General features: G+C 28.8%; 1 protein-coding gene across 3 annotated transcripts in view; it reads right to left on the bottom strand.

Annotated features, from left to right (window-relative positions):
• Positions 1-5545: 5545 nt before the first annotated feature.
• LOC107446780 (oxysterol binding protein) overlaps positions 5546-20310 on the bottom strand; it is a 34990-nt gene continuing 20225 nt past the window's right edge. For all 3 annotated transcript variants that reach the window (XM_016061540.3, XM_016061541.3, XM_016061539.3), the window contains 6 exons: positions 19270-19527; positions 17326-17571; positions 14304-14621; positions 11397-11566; positions 9336-9556; positions 5546-7284 (listed from right to left, as the gene is read on the bottom strand). In XM_016061540.3, the coding sequence (XP_015917026.1) occupies positions 7139-7284; positions 9336-9556; positions 11397-11566; positions 14304-14621; positions 17326-17571; positions 19270-19527 (1359 nt within the window). In that variant the 3' untranslated portion in view covers positions 5546-7138. The remainder of the gene's footprint in view (positions 7285-9335; positions 9557-11396; positions 11567-14303; positions 14622-17325; positions 17572-19269; positions 19528-20310) is intronic.

Below are 20310 nucleotides of genomic sequence, written 5' to 3' on the forward strand. Positions count from 1 at the left end.
AATTTAATTAATATTCCTTATAAATTTAAATTCAATATCCATCACATTTTAGAATCATTCTATACAGATAAAAGATTTAAAAAAAAAAAAGACAACACAGTATTCTCAAACTAGAATCTTTAATTAGAAGTCAGTACTTTATTATAATTACTTTAATTTTGGACAGAAGAATGAATATTTTCTTCATTCTTTGGAAATGCACTTCAAGTCATTTATAATTTACAACAAACATAATTCAAAATTTACAATTTTTTAAAACTCATTTAAGGTAATGACAGGACTAAAATTTCATGCTTCAGAAAGACAAAATAAAAAGACTCAAAAAGCTGGAAACTTTATTTTCAAATAAAGTAGCCTCTCATCAATTTCTCGTTAGTCTACAAGTTTAAACAAAATTAACAGTTTGTCCCCAGTAAACGTTGATCTTTGAGTTATAATTTAATTGACAGTTAAATAGGTAGTGTCTTTCAAAGCTCCTTCAAATTAAATAAAAAAGGCCATAGTTTAAGTGTCACATGCTTGAAGCAAAACTATTATGTACCATCTTGAAGTAAAGAATTATCTTAACTTTAGAGCAGACAAATAAATATTTTAAAAGTTATTAAACATATTTTTCAAAAAACGCCAATTTGGCGAGATATTTCCACCTATAGTTGAAATAAATTGGTGAGATATTTCTACCTATAGTTGAAATCAGTTTTATGAACAATGCAGCCTCTCTAAATATATATATATAAATAAATAAAAAAAGATCACAAATGCTTTGCATTTTCACAAAACTGTGGCTCTTCTTTGTATTGACAGTTTGCCCATTTTTCGAAATTTGACTAAAAAGAGACAGAACTGTGTTACAAATTCACAGCAGTTATGAAAATAGCTCCTTATTTGCAAAAAAAAAAAAAAAAAAAAAAAAAAAAANAAAAAAAAAAAAAAAAAAAAAAAAAAAAAAAAAAAAAAAAATTCATGTAACCACAACAGACCTTTCTGAGGGGAGAAATTAAGTCATTTTGGAAAACAAAATAAATCAATACAACAGGCATTAAAAACATTAAAGAAAATAGTTCATTAAATTTACTTTAATTTAGTAATATATAACATTATTCTACAAGTTGATTCGAAAATCAATTTCGATCCACTTCCTCGATTAAGGTTTTTGTTCAAATTCCTGAATGAATATTGCATCTATCTTTGGAATGAGGTACACCAATTCCTAAATTTTTTTTTTTATCTTTACTCCTTCAATAGCTATTGATAATGGATAATTAATTCTTTTGATAATGATAATTATATCAGAGTGTAGGGCATATTCTTCCTAAGTTATATCATAAAATCACTTTTTGAAAATACATTCTTAAATTAACTCAGCTCATAAATTAAAGCAGTATAAAATCAACCACAAAAATTTAAAATGAACTTAAGGAAAACATGTTTAAACAGTTACAGACTTTTTTTTACGAAAGTCTGTAACTGTTTAACCGTTAACTTTCACTAAAAAAAAAAAAAGATTTAAAATATAAGTTAAGTCATTTACATTTGAAAAAATATAATTAGAAATAATAAACCTATCATGAAATAAATTGAGAAATTATTAAATGAACACTAAGGTGAAGTTGTAGACTATTTTATTTATTTTTTACACGGTGTTCTTTTATTGATCAGTTTTTTTTTTTACTAAATATGTATAAATGAAAGGAACTAATTTGAGAAAAAATATTTAACATTAAACCAGGGAAAAAAAACTGCAAGAGGCTTAAGTTAAATGTAGCCGCATTAACCAGAGAACAGACTTAAACAGAGGCCCATTACTCAAATGTAGCCGCATTAACCAGAGAACAGACTTAAACAGAGGCCCATTACTCAAATGCAGCCGCATAAATGAGAAAACTGACTTAAAGGGAGGCAACATTAATGAGAGGCTACTGTATTAAGTAAAGTGTTTCACAACATTTGTAAAAAAATACAGCAATCTAAAGTGTTCGGCACTTGTTCCCAGTAAGTGCATATAGTGAATATCATGCAGGTGTAACACACTGACAAAAGTTGTGGAATAAACATTGACAAAAAGATGGCAATTCTAATCCAATTATTAAGCCCCCTCAAGTACAAAATTCAATTTGAATTATTCACATAACAAATGCATAGTTGACAACAAGTGAATTGAGTCATCTCGCAATAACAAAATTTCAAGAGACCTCAATTGACACAGCAAGTTCAGGGACAAAATAATAATTACAAAAATTACATTTTATGGAGAAAAAAAGTTGAATTGTTTAAATTTATAAAACATTTAACTAATAAATGCTCAGTAAACTTATACAAAAATGTTTTTCATAGGAAAAAATGTAACATATTTTTAGTTGAAAAACCCTTAATGAAATAATTTTTTTAAATATTGGGAATGGCAACAAAATTCACGAAGGTTGGAAGAGTGGAATATCATGGAAATGCAAATTTGCGATATTGCAATTAATTTATGTTTATATTTTTATTAAAAAAAAAGGGCTAACCATCATTAATACACATTTTTTTTAAAAGAAAAATACCAATAATTTGCCTACAAGATAATTTTAAAAAAGATATTATAATAAAATAGTCATTATTATTATTATTTAAATGAACATAAAAGATCACTCCATTTTAATTGTGTAAAAAAGAAGTCTTCCTGTTTAAGTTACAGTTTGTTGCAACATTAAAACTCTAAGAAATGTAAAATGGTAAGTTAAATATTTTTAAATTTAATGTGATTATTTTGCTTTTATATGACAATGCTAAGTTTTATTATTTTAAACAGATTTATTCAAAGTATTACTATATATCATGCAAAAAAGTTAACATTATAGTTGTTATTGTTTTCAATAGTTCTGTTATCTCAATTGAGTATAGGAAACCCCTATAAATTTAAAATGAATAAATGAAATTTACATATGAATTAAAAATATAATTTATACTACATTACTGCAGAAAAGTTATGAAAGCAGACACAATAAAAATGAAAAGTAGTAAAAATCTTTAATGTTTAATTTAAAGCTGTTATTTTTTATTAATTTTTGAAGTTTAAAAAAAAAGTTTTGATATTACATTTAAGCAAATGTTAAAAATTTTTGATGAGAAATTTATCTTAATATATCACTTATTTTGAAATTGGTAAATGCAAAAGCAAAAAATATTTTTGTATTATCTTTTTTTTTCTACAGAAAAAAGAAAACATTTTATTTGCTAAAATTATTAAGTTGTATAAAATTATATAACTATATTAATAATAGATTATTAATTAAAAACCTTTATAATTTCATCCTCTGCACAATTATTTTATAGTTTACTGCTAATAATAAAACAGGTTAGGATTCATAGAAAATGAGCAATATTAAAAAAACAGTCACCAATAGAAACAAAATAAACAGCTTTTTTTTCTTCTTCTTTAAAGTAAAATCTGTGATTTTTTTTTAATTATACATAGTCAGTTACATTCAACAAAATAAAAAAATGAGAATTTGGAACATTTTTATGAAATTTCTTTTTTCTTCCCTCTTGGATAAATGAATTTAAGTTTTTTTGTATGCTACAAGGTGAGCAATCATTCAACGAAAATTCTGTTAAAATTATGTGGCGTAGGGGACAAAAACACATAATGTTTGATGTAACACCATAATATATAAGTTTATGTTGCTGTATTCGCAAAAAAATATTTTTATAAGCTTTAATAACCCCAGAGGAAATTTCTACATACCTTGTACAATGCATGATATAAAGTAATAATATTTAAATTTGCATATTTTTCTACACGAAGAAAAAACGAAATACAATGTTTTTAAAGAAAGAAGAGAAATATTTTCTTATTTATTGCAGATATTTTACACACAAGACATATATAGGAATATTTTTGCAAAATAAATTAAAATATTTACACTTTTTTTTAATCTTATTTACAAATTTTTTACAAAACAATATGTAATATTTAAAAAAAAAAAACTAATGCAAAATGTGTAAAAACTGAAAAAGCAAAAAGATCATCAATGACAATCAGTAAATGGCTTTTAGTTCTTAGTAAAAGAGAATTAATAATCAAGTAGAGTATGAGGCCAGTATCAATACTGTGAATGCTAAGAAAACAACCACACATTTTATTTGCTGCCTTTTAAAAATTAAACAGGGTGGCCACAAATACTAGGAAAAAAAAATTTATTTTTTCAGAATGTTATTACATTTCCCTGATTCTTTAACTGATGGTATATATATTTGCTACTGTCAAAAATTTTTTCTTCAATTACTTAAATTATTTGAATATTACCTAGATAGTGGGTAATGTGCACAGCACATTATCCACTAAGTACTTGTTAAAGTGAAAATAAGATCTTTGCTGGAAAAACAGCAGCGTTTCTGTAAGCTATAATTAACATGATGTTATTTATGGTTCACTAACTATAAAAAAAAAAAAATAAAATAAACAGGAATAAACAGGTTAAAAATATTATTGCAATTAAAGAAAATAATAAAATGTCATTAATTTATTTTATGATTAACGAAGGTTTAAGTCAAAACTATCAGCAGATATGTTGATGGAATGAGAAAGACTAACTGTTTAACTTAAGGGTTACGGAAGCCTTTAAGGTATACATTACCTGAGTAAAATATGGAAACTCTTAATTCCTTACTTTAACTGAGCAAATAAATTTATCTGTAGATTTGCTACATAATGTATAAATTGGCAACAAATTTCGAGTTTTAGCGATAACATATATAAGTATAATTTTACATTTAATGAATTAATTATTAATAAAAAGCTAAAGCAAAGAAACATTTAGAAAAACTAACTTCTTGGATTCTATAGTTTGTGAGCTATTTTTCCACAACAATAGAGAAAAGATTTTGCAGCAATAGTAAAATACTAAATGTAACATTTCATGATAGAATATACATTTTTTCCCCTAAACAATAAGGTAAACTTCATTATATTTAATTGCATATAGAGCAACAAGTAGAGTTTGACTGCTTCAAATACAATAACAAGTTAGTTTACTCGAAAAAAATCTAGACTTGTATACAAATTGCAAAAAAAAAAGGTCAAAATTAAGAAATTGTGCAATTAGAAAAAAGATGCATGAAAAGTGAAAATAAGTAGTAACTAACTTTCCCTTTAATTTAAAAAGCCTTTTGTAATTTCCCAGGAAAAACTAAATTTGGAAAATGTTTTGTAGTGGGCATTCTTTTGACTCACTATTTTCTTATTCTGTTAAGAAAGTCACTAAAATATACCAAAACTACATTTTTCTAAATATAATTTAATATAAATAAAAATGCAAATAGATAATAGAATTTTTATCTGCACAATTTTATTCAGCTTTGACATAATTTTTAAAAAGGAATAACTGTTAAGAACTTACAGAACAATCTAATTTTCATAGAATAAAATTTAATTCAAGTAAGTTGCCAGAACTTCCTGATAAATAATAAGCCACAGATTATTTTTTTCCAATAAAGACATTTAAAGTTTACAATTGCGATCAGCAGACATCTAATTAAATTCAAAATAGAGATGAATCAGTAATAACAAACAATAAATAAAATATTTTTATTTATTTAAACATAAATATTTAGATCACCAACATTTTCTAGTCCATCATCATCACGAAAAAAAAATCATTTTTTTACAAAATATGAATACTCAGAACTACAATTCTGTTATATTTTATTTATAAGTTTGTAAGTTATTTGTAATAAGTATATTTATGTACTACATGAGCTATTTATGACGTTGAGACATAATCACAGTTGAAACAGTTCCATGAGTTGAATCTGTACTATTTATTCCCAAAGATGCCAACTTTAGTCCCGGAATTTTCCTGATAATTTTGCGCACTAATAGTAATTTGTTTGGAACCTTCTACGGGTTACAATTTTTTAAACAGCGAAACAAAATTTGCACACAAATGAATTGAGAGAAAAAATAGAACTTTAAACATCAATGTTATCAACACTGTTATAACAGCAAGTAAAAATAGAACAGTTTAAGAAACAAAAAGTATGTAAGGAAAAATTAAGTTTTGCTTCTTAACACTTTTTTGTATAAGTTATAAACAAATAATATGGTATATAAAAGAAGGGGGTTTGTTCTCAAATTTTAAAACATTAAAAAATAAGGCACAAATTGATGAAAATTAAGCAGCCATTGACGCGAAGTTTCAAAAGCCATTCCATATTTCTGCCTCCAGAATCCAAATCTGCGGAGGTAAAAAAAAACTCGGTAGTAGTTGGCATCCCAGTGTTGAACCCCCAAAAAAATAATAAATATATTTGTTTTGTGTATAAATACTAGCTAATAAATCTGCTATGCAAAAGATAAAACTTAACATCATAAGGTACACATCTAAAATAAATCCAACATTCTGTATCTATAGCTGAATCATTAGAAGAATAAAATTTATACAGCAATAAAACATTAGGGCATCAAAGACTGCAGGAAAGATAAATCATCTTTCTTTTGATAGATTATACAAATCAGCTATAGAAATCTTACTCAGGGTTGCCACTCAAATCTGTAAAAAAAAAAATTCCCAATGTTTTTCCTGTACATATTATACACAATATATTAAGAGGAAACAACAATTACTGTGCTCTTGTGTGAGCTATATTGGGCTAACTATATTTATTAGTTTTAATTGCTGGAAAAACAGCTGAACATGCTTTGAGTGGTCATCATATTTCAAATGACAAAAATAAGAAACAAAATTCCCTGTATTTTCCCAGTTTGTAAGGGGAAAAAAAAATCAAAATTCCCTGCATTTTCCCTGTTATTTCCAGGTTTTCCCCGTGGAGCAGCAACCCTGTTACTACATAAGGTTTACTAAAAAAAAAACAGAAGAAAAAATAGAACAGCATTTTAACAGTATTATATGAAAAGGCCAAATATTTAAAGCACTTTCCCATGCAAAAACATTCACTATTTGAACGTGGGCTAGAAAAAAGATGTTTTGGCTTTTGCAAGATACGGGGTTATATACACACTCAATGAACCAGTCATTTTTTGTTTGTTTGTTTCATAGTAGTACTTACTGTATACAACATTCTTTTAATATTCCTATAGGTACAATACTTAATTTTTTTTTTTTAATTCTAGAGAGAAAGATACCTCGCAGTAATATCACAGGAATATGTTAGGACATCTAGACCAATCTTGACTTTCTTTACACTTCCAGTAATCTCCTGTAAACTTGTGCACAGGGTTGCCTGTTATCGGATCAGTCTCCTTTCTGAACCAGATAGGATCGTAGGTCTCGTAAGGTCGACCTTGAGAATAAAGCAGTTTTTATTGTCAGTATACAAGCAACTCAATTATGTAATACACAGTTGTGACAAAGAGAACAAGATTTTAACAATGTGCTAAGTTTTTTTAACATAAAAAAAGAAGAAAAAAAAAGAATTAGATAAATGATGATGGTCAAATTTCTTAAGGAGTGGCAAAAAAATATGAAAATAAAGATAAAGAGCCAGCATAAATGGATAGCGTCCAGGAAATTATTTTGCCCTAACAAATCAAGCACCAAAAAAAAAAAGGAAAAAAAAAATATTTATTAAAAATATTTTAAACTGTGTATTCTATGGTCATAACAATTAATAGCAACAATAATATCAGTATTATAGATTAAAATGGCTACAATAGTTTTTTAAAATTTTTTTATTTTCTTGTAGGAAAAAATTTATTCGTAATAACAATATAAATTAAATTTATTTTAACTGCATCAATTTGGGTCATTGTTTAGTTTTTAACCAAAAAGATCTACACAAATTAAACAATTTTCATTGAACATCAACTCAATCATTGAACTTAAGTTTCTATCCTACTGCTCTCATTTTTTTAAATGTAAAAATTGTGTAAATAATTTTAAATTTTTATTCTAGATTTTTAAATAATGAAATTTATTTAATTTAAAAATTGGTAATTAAATAATAGATATAAACTGTACAATTTAACATATAATTTTATTCTAATGTGTTGTCAAAGTAGTTCAAGACATTACACTTGATGCAATAGCATCACAAGAAGTCATAAATATTAAAAAACCGAGCAGTTTTACTTAGAAATAAGACAATGCACAGTTTATTTAAGAGCTTATATGTGGTGCAATTTTGATGGGCTTACAACTTTAGGCTTTTGATAGGCTATGAAATTTAGTGAAGAGTCCAAACCTCATTAGTTTTAATGTATCATTTCTTTAAATCTAGTTTTTGGTATTATAGTAATTTAAAATGGATTTGGAAGTAGACAAATGTTACTGGGCAGTTTCCGAAGGCAAAACAATGTTGTTCATTACACACAATTTTTCTGTATCATACTTTTTCAAGCTAATTGCCTTAAATATAATAAGCGACAATATACTCGAATGCATAATTTATTATGAACACGTTGCAAAAAAATTTAACACTTTATTTTTAAAAATGACTATTTCATAGCAAAAATTACACCAGATGTAAGTTTGAATAAAGCAATTGATTGCTTTTTACCTATTTTGACAAAACTTTAAAAAGCTGTATTTTATAGAATAATTGGTATAATTAAATGAATTTTTATAGTTGTTCTTATATCAGGGGTAATTGTGGGTTCAACTCAAAAATCCTGAAAATTTCTTGAGTAAAATCATTCAAAAAATTAATATCTTTATAAATTTAAATCATTGAAATTTTCACAACATGAAGTTCTAAATAAATTGTATGCAGCATAATTTAAATGAATAATTATGTGTAAGTTTACTTTTATCTCTAATCACATTTATTATTCTACCAGAAAAAAATATTTACAGATGAAAGAGATGCCAAGTATAAATTCTAGTTCTAATATTTTTAAATAAAATATAGAAGAATTTTTATATATAAATCTGATCGATGATTTCTAGAAACTTCTGGACTTTGGATTTCCCGAAACTTTCGGATCGCAGTTAGCAAAAAATCCGGATTTTTTCCGGAGCACAATCACCCCTGTTATATTCATGCAAAGAGCACACTCAGCAAGTTTCATAAAAAAGCAAGTCATCGCCTTTTACTTATTTTGAAAAAACTTTAAAAAGCTGCATTTCATAGAATAATTGGTATAATTAAATAAAATTTTATAGATGTTCTTATATTAACGTAAAGAACACACTCAACAAGTTTAATAAAACAATTTTGTTTACAAATTGAACATTGGCTGGCTGATTTGACTCGGAACGGCCCTTATTTGTTCTCCTCAATGGATCATAATTAAGAAGTTTCTCCCCCATTTATATGCAATCTGATGACTCTAAAAGTATGTATAGTAAGAGGTAAAATCCTGGGCTTAGTAAGGAAAGAGATGCACCACTGACCTTCAGCCGCCGCTTTCTCGGCTTCCTCCTCCCTCTTCCTACGAACGGTCCTCTGCTTCTCTTCTAACTGCACTTTTACTTCATTGGCTTGATCCCACGCACCCTCTTCCATTAGCCGCTGATCCGGTCGGATGCGACTGTCCGTGGGTGCCACCCCATCCTCGGGTTCGTTCAGTTGGCAAGCGAGAATTGTAAAATTGTAGATTTTTTCATATTCAGGCCTGAAAACAATATAAATATTTGTGATCACAGTTTGTTAAGGGCATGCAACAGTAAACAATGAATTGGACCATTTCATTTTTAGAACACATAACAAGTATAAAAATAATACAGTAGAATCAGAAACATACAGTTCCTTGATTGGCCTTAAAATATTCTCCAAATACTCCAGGCTTCATTTCGATATTCTTGAAAATAAAATCTTTTTGCATTATTTTGTTATAGAGAGACGAGGAGGGGATATAGACAAAAGTATTCCATAAATTTAAAAATGCATGAACATAGTTAAATTCCAGAACCGAGTTCAGACATAATTTTTTGTTTGACAAACTTTAATCTCATGAAAAAATTGTTTTTTAAATGTTATTATATGCAAAAATACTAAAAAGGTTGATGTTTCTCTTTGCAAACTGAATCAGGAATTTAAACAGTGATAGAAATTTTAAGTTGCGTATATATATATAGATCCACTGAACAAACATTTACCAGAATTCTAGGAGTTTTTCTGAATCTTACTGATGTCAACCAATAAAATTAAGCGGAGCGGTTAGCGTGTCAGATTCTGAAGCCAATGGTTGAGGGGTTCGAATCCCACTCAGGGCATGGATGCTTCTCTCTGAGTGTGTCTTCTGTTGCGTGATGTATGAATGTGGCCCACCCCATGAACGGTATCTGTGGTACAGTGGCATGGGTACTGTTGCTTGCGTCCACGAGTAAAGCTAACAGCTGCTTACTGGGTAACTTTAAATAGAAACGTTCCAGGCATATTCTGAGGCAAAGAACGAGAGTTCAGTGCCTGCCATTAAAGAAACAAAAACATATTTATACAATATAATTTAGATAATATATAATAGGAAATTCCTTTTATCACAAGAAAAAAATAAATGAAATTTAAGCTGAAAAAAAAATCTTGATAGAAACTCAAGTAAGGAAAATTTTTAAAAAGACATAGTTTGTAATAAATATTACGATTACAGTTTCACTTTAATGCTCTAATACAAAGCATGCGTGGGGATTAAACATTGGGGATTCCGTGTTCGGTTAACCACCCAACCGGAACATCTGCTCCTGCACCCAAGAGTCCAAGGTCATGAAAATTGAGATAGGTACAGTAGGCCTTGGCTCTCTACGGGCTGCTGTGCCACTGAGTTTAGTTTTATTTGTTATATTATCATGAGTCAGTCACGGTTCAAACTTTCATGAGCTGAACATAAAGTTGAATGCTTTTTGCATTCAGCAATCAGTTGAGGAGGGGGAAAAAAAAACATTAAGAAAAATTTAATTACAATATTTCATTATTCAATTTGGTTATCTTTAGAATTTAATGTATAACATACAATTGTGAAGATTTTAAAAGTTAAATTAAAACATATTATAAAACTTATAAAACACAATTTTAGTACAATTAGACATTTCTCTTTAACCTCTTGCACCATTTTCGCGAGTCTGACTAAAGATGAAAATTTTAAGCCAAACCTGAATATCACGAGTCAGGCTCGTAATCAACATTTCAGACAAAACACAAATATCACAAGCCATACTTATGGTCTTAATCTCGGGTTAAACAGGAAAGTCTGAATGGCCTCTTATCTCTTCTTTATATGAATAGGTATTTTATATATCGCCTCCTAATGTAGTTTACATTCTACTTAGGATACATTGTTGTAGTCCAGATAACATTTGAAAACTAAGTTAACATATGCATTTGCATAAGATATCAGCCACTTAGGCTCTTTTGCGAATATTCGGGTGCATAAGTTCACGGCTTGTTCCGAATTTCAGCGTAGTGCAAGGGGAAATATACAAGAAAAATATACAAAGGTTGTTGGAAGGAATACTCACGGTGGATATTGCCTACGCCATATAGTTTTGGGAGTAGAAGTTTCCAAGAGAGGTTTGCCTTTCACAGATCCCTGAGTACTTAAGACACGTGCACATTCCATCTTGTTGTCCCAAGTGCCCTGGAGTACAAACTTTGCGTTGCCATCTTTGTCTGTCACAACACCAGTAACCTTTAAATGACATTGCATATGCAATTACAATTTTTTCCTAACAATTTTATTACGCTAATTTGAAAAACGAGGATTAGTGTTTTATAGAATTTTTTGTCACATAAACAAGGGTGCCCCTCTAACAAAATTTTAAGACTGAACTTTTTTTTTGAACAATTAACATGGTCTAGCATTATACAGCAAAATTTTTCAGAAATTCATCACTCACTTTTCATAAAAATGGCCCACATATTATATCAATGATGATTATTTTTCCTAAAAAAACATTTATTTTTCTTCATTTGGTTAGTTTGTTTTTTACAGGAAATAAAAACAACACCTAACATCTTCTTTTCTGACATCTGTCTTTTTACACTAATTAAAAATAACACCTAACACCTGTCTTTTTACACTGACTGCTGAATTACCCCACTTATTTTTTTCTTGGAGTCATTCATACCGCTGCTTTTTACTAATCCTCTCATTAATAATATTTTATCCCAGATCTATAAATTTAAATTTTTAAAAAAAATTATCTTAATTTAACTTGGCCCAGCATCTCAAAATGTGGGAGGCAGAAAAAACAAAATAAAGAACATTCCGATTCAATAATACAAATTTTGTTTACACAAGCAGATTTTGAAGTGTAGAGAAATTCTTTTATGGGGTGTGACATCATCATTTGATAACTTTGCACTAATTATGAAAACTAACAATGTTTTTAAAAATAATAATAATTGTTTTTATTTAAACAGAAAATATTTGTTAAATTCTTCATTAAAGAAAATGTTTTTTTTTTTCTGAAAACTTAATTTAAAAAACAAACTAGAAATAAATATTAATGGAATTGAGTCCACAAGAAGAGTATTAGGTTAGTTTTTTGCTTTTAATTCATATTTATTGCATTGAGTTATTAAAAATGATATATGATAATACAATTAATTAACTATATAGTTTTTTTTTCTTCATGACAATGCAATAATTATTTAAATCTCCAAAAATCTTGAATGAGTACCAAAAACTCTGAACTTTTTATAACTTTGAAAAGAAATTCATTCCATAAGATTATTCTCTTATTATTCTTACAGAAGAACGAGAATCTGATTAGATAGTTTTTTGTAGTAAATATTTTCCACTAATCACGTGAGAATAATCCTTAAGTGAGAATAATCATCCAGTGAGAATAATCCTTAGATAAAATAGCATGCTAAGAATACTATCATTTAATTACATTATTTTGAATAAACAAAGTTATTTAAAACAATTGGAGAAAAAAAAATACTAGAACTTGCTTAGACTCCTTCCCTTTTTATAGTTAATGCTTATCTTGTTTGTAAATGTTTTATTTGCTTGTTTACTGAATTCTTTGTGTTTATTGTTCCTTTTGTGAAATATTGGGTTGCTTGATTTGTATAGATTGATATTTCAGAATAAAGACATGGGTAACAGCATAAATTAGAAAAAAAAGGAGAGAAATTAAAATAATACTAAAATTTATCTAAAGCAAAAACATGAATAAAACACAAATGAAATAAAACATAAATAAAATGTACTTTTTGTTGTGCTTCATTCAAGTTTTATTTTTCTTCAGTCTACATAGCACAAAGTATTCTTTCAGAATAAAATTTTTATTTTTCCATTGCTTTTAAAATTTTAGATTACAGTAAAATTTCAAACTAAACATTGATTTCAAATATAATTTAAGAAGAATATAAATTTAGAAAAAGTTTTAATAAAATGATTCTAAAGTAAGCTCATTTTTAAAGCTATTACATCAAAGAGATAATAAATTCACTAAACCACTAACAGACAGCTATTTCTTTAATCTACACGAGCACGGCTGATACTGATCATATTTGACTAGCTCAGTTCCGTCTTCACAACAAATTATAGAGAGTGGTGTAGTTGTGGCTTAACTACCACTAATAATAATAAATACCAATTCAGTAGTATATAAGACATGCTAACTCACTTCTACCTTGAGGTACCTTCTGATAGATGAAGTTTGACATGCTCGATAGTTACACCTCTTTATAGTTAATACTCCTAACTGTATTAATAAGTTCCTTAAGCATTTTTACACTCGAGGAACTGCAATGTTAATTTTTTTATAACATTAATTCTTGATAACTTTCATATTAAGGTTCATTTTTATTTAGCTAACATGACAACTGCTTAATATAATATACAAAAAAAAAGTGTCTGGAAACTTTATAATGCGTACCTACCTGCCAATATCGAAGAAGTAAAATAACAGAGGTTTTACTAGGGACATTTTTCGGATTATGGATACATCATATATAATTGGGCATTGTGCATCAAGTATAGGGAGTTTTGATACATCATGCATAATAATGTAAGTCAAAAAGTGAAATTCAAAATTGGAAATAATATAAGCACTTACATTTAGCGAAATAAAAAAATATGTATATAAATCTTAATGTAAAGATTTTTTAATATCATTATTTATAATTACTCAAACTACAAGCACTCAACATACTGCAGTACAGGGAATAGTACCATCTGTTGAGGAATAAGAGAAATATTTTTGGCATTAGCGGATGCTTTATAGCCAAATTTTTTTTAAAAATTTCTTCAAGAAATACGGAGAAATTTGAGAATATACAGGTAAACAGGAGATAATCGTAAAATACAGGAGTTTTTGTAAAAAAAAAAACGGGAGACTTGGCAGGCATGTGCATGCCTCTCACCTATAGTGGCTTTCTTAAAGTAAAATGAACTAAGAAAAACTACTTACCTTTCGAGGAACTTCTCTAGAGAAATAGCTGTAGGGAATGAATCTAAGGTGACACTTATCTTCCGTAGAGTGGTTCACTATCTCCATCTCACCGTGATGGTCCACCCACAGGCGCCCAACAATAATATTGTGCACGAAGGTCGTCACTTTGCGCCACGTATAGTGATTGCCTGATTCAGGGAAAAGAAGGTGAGCAATACCTAGTGGAATAATCTGCAGATATTTTCCTCTAAATTTGCTGGACATGGTGAACTCTTGCCAACACTCCCAACCCCTGCCCTCACAGTGTTGGGCAAGCATAGGGGGATGATGGCTGACCTGCAAAACAACACGCACAAAACATTCAGTGCAAAGTTCATTAAATTTTTTTTTTACACTAAGAAAACATTACTGAAATATTTTGTACACTAAAATTCTGCAGTCAAAAGGAAGGTTTGTATGTCTATAGTAATAAAATAAAGATCTTATTTGCATGTCTCTTATAACTCCTGAACCAATTAAGCGGTCATCTTGAAATATGAACAGCAGCTAGCTTTTAAAATTTTTTTTTTAGTTTGTTCAGGAAGGACATTTGAAAAATTAATTTTTCTCATAAGTTTAGCTATAATTATGAACTGTATACAATTTTTTTCCAATATACAATATTTAATACCAATATACAATAATTGTATACAATATTTAATGGATTGCATCAGTGATGTCAGCTAGATTACATCTATTTAATCAAAAAAGGAATTAATTTCACATTCTTCAAGATTCAATTATTTTTTATTTGTTTCGTCAGGTAAGTTGAATGATCAATCTGGGTGGTATGTGAAACTACATCACCGAATTACAACTTTTCATGTTTATTTTGTTTATAACTATTATGCAATTGAAATGTGTTTCTATAAAATTACATAGCTTAAAATCAAAGCTAAATGAAACAAAAAAAGTTATGTACAAAAAACAAAATTCATTAAGAAAAAATATTTATTCTAGACATATGATTGCTGAAAGAAGAAATTACCAGAAAATTTTTCAGCAACATGTTAATTTTTTTAATACTTAATTTTTTTTTTGTATGTAGAAGATACAAGAAAGGCTGTCATTTTTATGCACGAAGTAACATTCATGAAACTTAAAGGAAGAAATTTTTTTTAATTTAATAATTCTTTTCTTATCAACACATAAAAGAATATATTTATTGTAAAAAAATTGTGTATTCCTTACTTTAGAAGTTGTTATTGCAGCAAAAATTTAAAAAAAAGAAAGAAAGAAGAGGATTTTAAAAAACATGAAATTCATGGCGATAACTGAAAAAAGATTAATGATAAAACTTAATCTGTTTGCAACGGAATCACCTGAATTGAATGCGTCAAAAAGGAGATCATTAAATGTATGTTTCAAGATTCATATATTGTTATAAACAATATTGTAATAAAAATGTTGAGAATTTAAAAAAATATGCGAATGTTAGTGATAACTACCGAAAAATTTATTGGGAAAAAACAACAGAATTATTGCATCACATAATAAACACTCAGGTACGTGATTTGAATTTTCCATATTTAACAATATCAGGATTTCAAAAAAATCTTAGGAAAATCAACAGCAATAATTGTTAAAAAGCACCGATCGAAAAGCCACCTGGATTTAGCACAAATTGAGCATACAAAAAATAATTACTCAAATGTGTAATTCAAATTTTGCGTTTTTTAGTAATATCATATGAAAACATCAGGATTTTAAAAAGACCATGTGAATATCAGTAGTAATAAGCGTGAATAAGTTAATCGAAAAAAGTGGTATCGCTGCATCTAAAAGTGGCTAATGAATGGAAGAATTGAATTTCGTGTGTTTTAATAATAATGTATAAAAAAAATGGGGATTAACAAAAATCGAGAAAACTTGTAGCAATCATAGCCGATAAAAAGATCAAAACGCCACATGGATTTAAAGTTGTGTTGTTACTGAATCACAATCCAATGCCATTTACCTGAAAACTGTCTTCAATTGTATTATATTTTTACTTAAAAGCCAAACTTTAAAATTGTAGATAATAAACTGACTAAAACAATTATTAGAATCATTTTTCACAAAAATGACTATATTTGCTAGATAACTTCTTATTAAGTACACATCAAAAAATTAAATGCAATTTTAGTAACTCTGAACAGACAGATATTGAAAAAGGTATGATAACATAACATTTGAACTATCAGATATTAATTATGTTGTTAATGAATTACAATTTAATCCAATTTACCTGAAAAGTGTTTTTATAAGTGTTATTTTATTTAATAGGGTGCGTGGCCAAATCTTTCAATGAAAAATAAGCACCTTTTAAGTACTTTTTAAGCACTATATACATTAAGAAAATGCAAAATAATTTTCAAAGACTTTACATGATCACAATAAAATAACTAGTTTCTGACAAAGAACTCTTTTCTTGATTATATTAGCCATTATAAAAAGATGGAGAGATTTTTCAGTTCGAAAAATGAGGGTGGAAATGAAGTAATTGAGCATATCTAGCAAAATGCAGCAGCGTTACATATGAGAGTGCTAGAATCTTACCAAACTCAGCTCAGTAGACGTACACGCGGACTCGCAAGTATTTCATCAAACCTGTAAACTGATTGCCGCTTTCATACGCTATGGACCGACGGAAGGCCGAAATAGATTGTGGTTGAATGAATCGTGAAAATGTTGAACAGAATAATGCGAAAAGCACGCTTTTGCATATTACGTGCCGAAAACCGACAGGGTAAAGAACAAAAATCTAATTTTCGAAAAGAAAAAATCAAGCACTTTTTAAAAGCACCTTTAAGGGCTTTTAAAAGACGAAAATCGAAAAGAAGCACTTTTTAAAAATGATACGCACCACGTTTAAAAGCAGAAATTTAAAATTGGCGATAATAAACTGACTTAAACAAACAATAGAATAAAAAAAAATTAATTGCAATACAATTTTTTTTATAAATAATATAATTAAAAACTGAAATTTTAGGGAACATAGAATCAAAGGATAGAGGAATACCTGCTCTGATATGCAGCGCCAGCCGTAGTCATCTGTGCGATCACATTCGTAGGATTCCCCGAGAAGAGGATTAAATGGTTTACCAGTTCTGTTGCTTGTAGTAGCATAGGAGGATATAGTGTAGGCAGCTATGTAGGCCATTTGTTCACAACTATCAGAGCACTGAGCAGCTTTATCTAAAAGTTCAGAATATTCATACTCCTCTGTAAGGCGTTGAAGTGTGGACAAAGGTTCATTAAAATTAACCTACAACAACAACAACAACATTAATCTAATTTAGTATCTCTTTTTGTTCAGGGTATTATAGAAACACTAAAATAAATTACAGTGACTTAATCTAAATGAAGGGTGTTCAATCTATGACTTAGGGGCCCATGTGACCCACAAATGATTTCTATAACATCCCCTACTTCCTAGCATTGTTTAAGAAAAGTTTATGAAATTAAAAAAAAAAAAAATTAATAAAATTTGACTAGAAGTAAAATATTAATTTTATTCACAAGTTTGAAATATTTACAAACACTTTCGTTAATCATAAAACTTTTAAAACAAATATTGTTCAGTGAATAAATTGTAAATTATTAATTAGTGTTCAAAAAAATGTTTTTTTTTCTTTTCCGCAGACGAATTTTTTATTTCATTGGAAAAGAAAAACTATGTGTTAGCTTTTCCAAACATTTTTGCACTGTAATACACTCTGTAACAAAAAACCGACGCACCAAGAAGGACTTACCCGATTGAAACGAAAATTGGTGGATAGGAAGACAATGTACAGAATAGTAAATGATTAAAATTTCAGAACAATTGAATAATTCATTGCAGAGTTACAGTAACAAGTTCAATGAAGTGTTGACCTGCCTCTAGCCTGGATACAAGCTGCCACACAGCGTGACATAGACTGATAAAGCTCAGGGATGGTCTCTTGCGGTATTTCCTGCCAAATTCGATCCAATTGTCGAACGAGGTCATCAACATTCCGTGCCAGATGCAATCGCCTTCCCATCATATCCCAGACATGCTCGATGGGAGAGAGATCTGGTGATCTGGCAGGCCAAGGAAGAGTTTGACAAGCTTGCAGACAGTTCATAGCAACACGTGCCGTATGTGGTCTGGCATTGTCCTGCTGAAAAACAAGCCCAGGGCGTTCCAAAAGGAACGGTAGCAAAACAGGTCTTAGGATGTCGTCGACGTACCGCTGTGCAGTAAGTGTATCTCTAATGACGACCAAAGGGGTCCGGCTGTCAAAGGAAATGGCACCCCAGACCATAATGCCTTGTTGAGGGCCGGTGTGGCGTGCAACAGTGAAGGCAGGATCCCCCTCTGACCTGTGCGTCTCCAATGATTGTCAGGAAACAGTTGGAAGCGGGATTCGTCGCTAAAGACTATATGTTCCCAGTCGGCATCATTCCAGCCTGATCGAGCGCCGATTTTTTTTGTTATTGAGTGTATTTTATGATTGTCAATCAGAATTTTTTAAATTTATGTAGAGCAAATGCCTTTAAACATTTTCAGCAACTTGACATAAGTTTAGTTAGTTTTCAAAGGAGCAATCAAATTCCTTTCATAGGCAAAACAATTTGTTAAATAGCCTTTGTTTCAAAATTGTTGTGATGAAACGTTAAGCAAGCCTTGAAAATCCTGTAAATTACGTATAACAATGACTTGCAATATGAAATGCAACATATGTTTCGTAAACCAAAATAATATGAATAGCAAATGATACAGTTTGCAATTTGTTTAAATCAATTTAATACTTTGATTGGATATGTGAAGATCTCATTACTAGATCAAAATTTTTGTATTATATTTTGCACACTATATATGGAGTCAACAAAGTGTAACAGTTCCTTAATGACTTCTATTATATCATTGATTTTTAACGTGTTTTAAGTTCTATTTAAATACTTCTATTGGTGACATGCAGAAAGTATAAGAGATACTTACAGGCATAGGTATTTTGGTGAGCTCTTTTCCAATACAGTTCTTCATGATTGACCACAGATTAAGACTGTAATTGGGTTTCTCAGGGATTATTGTTCTTCTTTTCTTAACAGGCACTAAAGATTTTTCTGAATTATTATTATAGCCACCATGGCTGGGAGTATTAGGGGCACTAGAAGACTTGGGCTCTGAATCCGAAGTATTATCCTCACCAAACTTTGAGACACATACAGAGTGCACTTTACCTTGTTCCGCCAAAGTCTAAGAAAAGAAAAGACATCATTCTGAATGAATGAAACCAACAATTAGATTTGTCACACATTTAAAGAGATTTTGATTAGTGAAAGCAGTCTAAAATAATTTTAAAGAAACATAATAGCTAACAAACAATAAAAAAAAAAAACATTTTTTTAATCAATGCAAATGTAAGTGATAAAAAAAGGCAAACAATAGATACATGGTTTAAACTCAATTTCATAAAAAAAATTCACTGACTTTTTCAGGTATACCAGGTAAATTTCAATGAGAAATGAAACCATATTTTCATCAGAAAACTTTGATTTTTTTAATATTTATAATGTGAAAAATTAGATTTTCTGTGCAAAAAATATTAAATGTGGAAGGGAACATTTCAATTCGACTAAAATGCAAAATTTTTACAACAAATAATTGTAATAGATGCTAGAATTATTCAACTCGTATCTCAATAACTGATTACTGTTACTGACAATTTTAAGACTGGTAATTTTCCAGGTATGAAATAAGAATATTCCAGGTTTTTGCAACGTTCCCTGACTATTCCCTGATTTTTGGAGTTAAAATAAAATTCCCTGACAATTCCAGGTTTTCCCTGACCCATGGGAACCCTGTAGATATCATATGCTTTTTAAGATGCAGATCTTGAATTTGTATTTTCTGCCAGAATGCATTTACATAAAAATGCATTCAACTTAGCACTAAAAAAATATTTGAAAACAGAGTTATATATAAAAAAAAAAAGAATAACATAAACAGTTAAAGTACTATGTTTAGTACTAACTATCA

Source organism: Parasteatoda tepidariorum, chromosome 2, assembly GCF_043381705.1.
Source record: "Parasteatoda tepidariorum isolate YZ-2023 chromosome 2, CAS_Ptep_4.0, whole genome shotgun sequence".
In the NCBI taxonomy this organism is placed as follows: domain Eukaryota; kingdom Metazoa; phylum Arthropoda; class Arachnida; order Araneae; family Theridiidae; genus Parasteatoda; species Parasteatoda tepidariorum.